General features: G+C 34.5%; 1 protein-coding gene across 1 annotated transcript; it reads right to left on the reverse strand.

Moving 5' to 3' along the window:
* Positions 1-2,647: 2,647 nt before the first annotated feature.
* LOC146897630 (uncharacterized) lies at positions 2,648-5,276 on the reverse strand. The gene is made up of 9 exons (XM_085736443.1): positions 5,256-5,276; positions 4,885-5,149; positions 4,669-4,765; positions 4,445-4,572; positions 4,269-4,353; positions 3,383-3,503; positions 3,109-3,213; positions 2,941-3,003; positions 2,648-2,845 (listed from the first exon to the last, which is right to left on the reverse strand). Exons 1-9 carry the CDS (start codon positions 5,274-5,276, stop codon positions 2,648-2,650), a joined length of 1,083 nt encoding a protein of 360 aa, XP_085592569.1.
* Positions 5,277-5,818: the final 542 nt, after the last annotated feature.

A 5,818-nucleotide genomic window follows, 5' to 3' on the forward strand; every position in this document is an offset into this window, starting at 1 on the left:
GTTGAAGAATAATATTGATGAAAATTATGATTTTGTTGAGGGCTTTGTGCCAAGTTATGTAGACGCTGGATTATGTTAAAAGAAATTATTTCCGCTGCGATATTTATGAGGTTGATGGTTGTTTAAATAAATAGTATTATTTCTATTTATGATGAAATTTTGATATGTAGTGTAATACCTCGTTATTTGTTTGACTCTGATGTATATTATATTGAATATTACGACGTTGGGAGAACGGGGTGTTACACATACACTTCTAACCGGCTTGTTCCCAAGTCTGCAACCTATCTTAAAAAAAATCTCCAACCTATAAGGCGTGGAATAAGGCCTGGTTATTGTGGTTTGTTGCCCAATCTATAGCTAAGTCTGTTTGCTAGAGATAAACTTTAACTTGAAATTAACTTTTATTTATTGTAGTAGCTAAACACAGATTTTCTTGAAGTACATCTTAGAGAATCACTTATCAATGTACATAAAAATACTTATAACAAAGACAACCCGTAAAATCATAACACCATTCTTTCCTTTGATTTTGCACATGCATGTTTCCACAAGTCAACTTCTTGACACTTAATTTCATATATATAGCGAACCCATATACAGGTCTTGTTATCACAGAAAAATGATGCAAACTTATGGCAATACGAATCAAGTAAATTTGGGGAAGTTATCATGTCCAACAAAAAAAATCACGGCTTGTTGTTGTATTCAAGAGCTATTGTAAGGAACTTATTTGTGGACAAGCTAAACGAGCAAAGCAATGGAAGATGCTTTGCTTACTTAGGACTCTTAAATCTCAATGGATTAACTATATATACAAAGGGTTGCTTAGATATGATTTGCGGTAATTTTGCAAACTTGTACTAGTCAGTTTGCAAGGCAGTTTTGAAGTGTTATAGGTTTTTTGTTGACATAAACAAATGACTTACGAACTGAGCTAAACTTCTATGGTCACAAACACAAATGTTATGGATTCAAAAGTGTTGCTAAATCAAAGACTTTTGTGTTTGTGACCATAGAAGTGTTGCTCGTTAAAAACTAATGTCTGCTTAGTTTAGTACGGTAGAAGTGGGGTGCCACCCATCTCGTTCGTACAACTCTGATGATGAAGGCGACGACATGAATAAGGAACAATAATGCATATGCAATATATTTTAATGATTCTCCCCAATAGCTGTGATCTGGTAGCAACAACAAAACCAAAGAAATCAATGAGAGGGAACTAAAGACTTCCATAAGAGTATATTTAGTTCTAAAGGGTATAGAAAATTTAAGCCCAACCCAAAGGGTCAAGTAATAGGCAAGATAGCTAGCAATGGATAGAAAGGACGTTTTAGGATGAATCTGAAATGGAGTGGGATTTTGAGGGTTCCTTAATTGGAGGAAACCAAAGAGAACATTAAAGGAAAAAGCAACAAGGGTGTGCAAATCAGAATTGTTTTTTTTTTGTTGTTGAGAGAAGATCAAGATTGTTATCTTCTTCCTTTCTTGCTATTTGGACGTTACTTAATACTATATAATTGAAAACAACTTGAGTAGGTAATGATCTCCTCAAATGAGGTCTTGCTCTACTCACATCAACATCCATGTTATTGAAAGAGAGGAATTTTCTTTAGGACTATAATAAGAGAGGTTTTTTTTTTTCTGACAAGAAAAAGAGATCGAATTTAATAAGAGAGGGTTTTTTTTTTTCTGATACGCACGGATTAGGGTTTGCTACAATCACTAAACTAATCTATATTTGCTTTTTTTCTTCTTTTTTTATGGAAAGCACCTGACAAATATTTCTTTTGAAATAGTGACCAAATCTAAGGAGATAAGGGACCACATCAAAGGTTTCTAATGCAATTGTGACCGTAAACATGATATTATCACCTCCTTTTGTTACCTTTTTTTTATTACCACTAGAACGCTGATCCGTGCATCGCACGGGTCTCACGGGCCGGAATAATTTGATACATAATAAAACGAAGAATTAATTAAGTTTTTAGTCCCTATAAATATATCAAATTTCGTTTTTAGTCCTCATAAATTTTTTTGATAGATCTTGGTTCCTATAAAAAAATTTAGCACGTAGTTTTAGTCCATATTAAATTAAAATTTGTTTAATTATGCTTAAAATTTTAAATTTTTTAATGATTTTTTACATACTTGTTTAAAACATTATAAAATGTTCCTTCGCTTAAACACATACTAAGCAAAGGCAAGCATACTAACTTGGTTTTGTCAATTTGTACTTTTAATTTAACCTGTGAATGCGTGGGATCTAGTTACTCAAGCCAAATCAGTATTGAGTTTTCTTCATCAGCATACCAACTTGGTGAATGACTGTCTAACATTCAGAAAAATATTAACACCTTCCGAAGGTAGATCTAAAAATAAATTTCGTACATTTAGAGGTCGAAGCGCTAATAAAAGACAATGATAATAAATTTTTGAAATAATACTTATGCCAATGAATAAATTTATTTAGGTGGACTGGAAAAAGTTTCCTTAGCTAAGTAAATATAGCCGACACAACAACTTGAAGAAATTTAAAAACCAAATTGTAAAAAACAAAAGGTAAAAACACAGATTATTTAATGTCTGATTTATGCAGATTGAAGGAATTCGATAACAAAGCAAACGGCTCCAGCATTCGAGCAAGCTAAACATCTTTGTCGTCCTTGTGTTCAATTTTGACACGAACAACTCTGGTAGGTTTTGTGACCGACGTCTGGCCAGGTTCATCATCATCAACAGCCACAGAGTCAATGCTATTAGAGGACCTCTTAGCACCTGTTTTGGTGGTTGGTGTGTCAATCACACATGTATTGCTGCATGAGTCCTTAACCTCTGGTACATCCTGCAGACATTGGTGACAAACAATTTGATCAATTTTGTTACGGATTAAACCTTTACGGACTCATGAAATATTAATGTAATAATTAGCATCTGAACATTTGAATTATTTGGCGTGGCACCATCCACACTAAGCTCAACAACAGATCCATCGTCGGGTTTCTATCACGTATACATCAATAAAGGGAAGCAATTAGCAACACGATTCTTCCTTTATGTGCATTATTCTATAACAATTATAAAACCGTAATATCAGTTATGTTCTACCTTCAAATTATACTTAAACATAAACTGCTCAATGACACCAACATCATCAGATGCCTTCTTTACAGCATAATTCCGATACTTCTTTACGACATTTCCTTCACCAACCTAAACCTTGAAAAGAATTTGCTTGTCAATCAACACATTAAAATCAGCAGGATAATCATTGCCTACTGCTCCCTGCTCAAAAATAATAAAATGTTAGTACAAATTTTCGTCGGTAGATATACCTCATATATAGACCACACATTTATACAATTATATAATACACGACCACCTCATTATGTTCATTGATCAAGTCTTGCACATTACGCCCAATAAACTGGGTCACCTGGCGATCAAAAAGAACAAAAGTAGTGGACCCTGTGTCGTCCATCACGATGACATGCAGCTTGAACCTATCAAATAATCAACTATATCAATACAATTCCACGCATGATAAAAACAAAAATTATATTCGGATAAAATTTGTTTACCTTGGGACTGCACCCTTGCAAGTTTAACACTTGCGACAACAAAGCACTCCGTTGTCAGCGGTGGCCAATGAAGCACACTGGGTGCATGATCGAAAGTACCAATCAACCCCAGTTTCGATCTCACATATAGTGGCAAGCACCGAAGCTTGACAGATCTGTAAATATTTCGTAGCCTTTTGCATAAAAATATTGAACAAAAATAACAAAGATGAATCCAAAAATACATCTAAAAATTTCATTAAACAGATAGCCACCTCAGTTGACTCAATCATGCTTTCAATTGTCATTCTGTTCGTTGAAATCAGGCTGACACTTCGGGTTAACTGTATTGATGCATTTTTCATTCTAATAAAAGGGCACCATTGTCAATAGAAGAGTAGCGAGACTCAAGTAGCAAGGTAAGGGACGACAACATATAACTCATGTAACCTATTAATAATAATTGAACAATAATATTTGACAGTGTTACTATTAATATTGCGCTGCCCTTTTCTGTGTGCACATCTTCTCAAACTTTCTTACTTATTACAAATTCTAACATGCCATCAGAAAACTATTGTTAGTGGATATCTTTAGGGTCGTATGCCAAATAAGCTACTCATAAACGATGGGAGGACCTCCAGACAACTTAATTACGACCAAAAACCTTGCCTTTATTCTATAACATATAAAAATGTAAATGGTTACCCTGTCATGTACGCAGCGACTTCAGGCAAATCGCCATTAAGCATCAGCTTAGTCCCATTAAAGGCATTAGCAACTCCCATATCACCTAATTTTTCAAAAATTCAATATCAAGTGAACATAATTTCACATTTCATTCTTGATATCCGCAGAAAGCACAAACTTAAAACATGACATACCTAAATACATGCGTGTCTTGCAGAACTGAAATATCAATATAGTAGGTGTGTGGTTGTCATGGTTGCCAAAAAAGGTCACAATTTTGTCAGCATGTTCACCCCAAAGAGAGCAATGCAAGTGGTTGTTTCTGTAATAAAATATTACCAAAATATCAATTCGGGAACATAAGGTATATTAAAATTATATCACATGAACCAGCTACAAAGAAACAGACAAAGCTTACTCAAGATCCTCTAAAGTGAGATCAATAACCCTACTTTTCCTTCCATCCTTTTCAGTTTCCCTTATATCACCTCTTTCAATTACATGACCAATAACATCTGAAATTACGTATACAAAAGCAAAAACAAATAACAAATGTATGAAATTCCTAAAGGAATGCTTATAGGTAGTAATAATGTACAACGCACATTCAGAATTGAAGTCTTTGAAGTCTTACCCGTAGACACTTCCTCGACACTTGAAGAGAGAATTTCATTGAATGGCTTGAACTCAAAAACGTTCATAGGGATAGCAGGCGAGTGTACTTTGGTAAAATTTGAATTGTGCATCATACTAAGCTTATGTTTGTGTGAAGTTAACTTATAAGGACCTTCATTAAAACCTACAATTGCATTTCCAAGCTGATATGTACCCCCTTCTTCAACCATGGACCTGAACCTTGCCACCAAATCTTTTCTAGTTGTGGCGTGAATACGTCCACCCTATTGACGACAACAACATCAGTAAACAGCTGGTTAAATTACATAACTATAAAACAACGATGACATTAGTTTAATTTTAAAGCTAAGAGTGCAAACATGTAAAAACCTTTTCATCGACCAGTAACATGTTCATGAAAATGATGCTAGTGGGGACCTTCTTCTCTCGAATCAATCAAATGTGAGCAACTCGCACACACATTTTGAGGTTCTTTCTTCCTCCAGAAACAGCTGAGATTGGAGTGTATTTGGCAGACATCATTGGCCGGTTTTTTCCTTTCCAAGAAAGAGAATGCTTGCTTAGATTGAGAAGGTCTGGCTAATAGGTTATGATGTATTTATAGAAAAAGGTGCAATACGTGTGAGTAGGATATGATGGTTAAGCAATAAAGAGTATTACTTATCACGTTAAGCACAAAATAGTGGAACAAAATTAGGAAATGGCCAACAATTTAGGACAAGGATTAATATGAATCAGCCTGAAATTAATATTGACATAGTGTGTTTACTAAGGATTGACATCTTGATAAGCATGAAAGATTGAAATGCTCGCAATTTTTAGGAAATAGCATAATTTGTTATGCACATTGTGTTGACTTCTCTGCATAAAACATAGGCGGTTTTGTTTACTAAAGATTGACATACTGATAAGCATGGAAAAATAGGACATTC

This window comes from Medicago sativa, chromosome 8 (genome assembly GCF_051527215.1).
Source record: "Medicago sativa cultivar Bolivia chromosome 8, Bolivia_mono, whole genome shotgun sequence".
In the NCBI taxonomy this organism is placed as follows: Eukaryota; Viridiplantae; Streptophyta; class Magnoliopsida; order Fabales; family Fabaceae; genus Medicago; species Medicago sativa.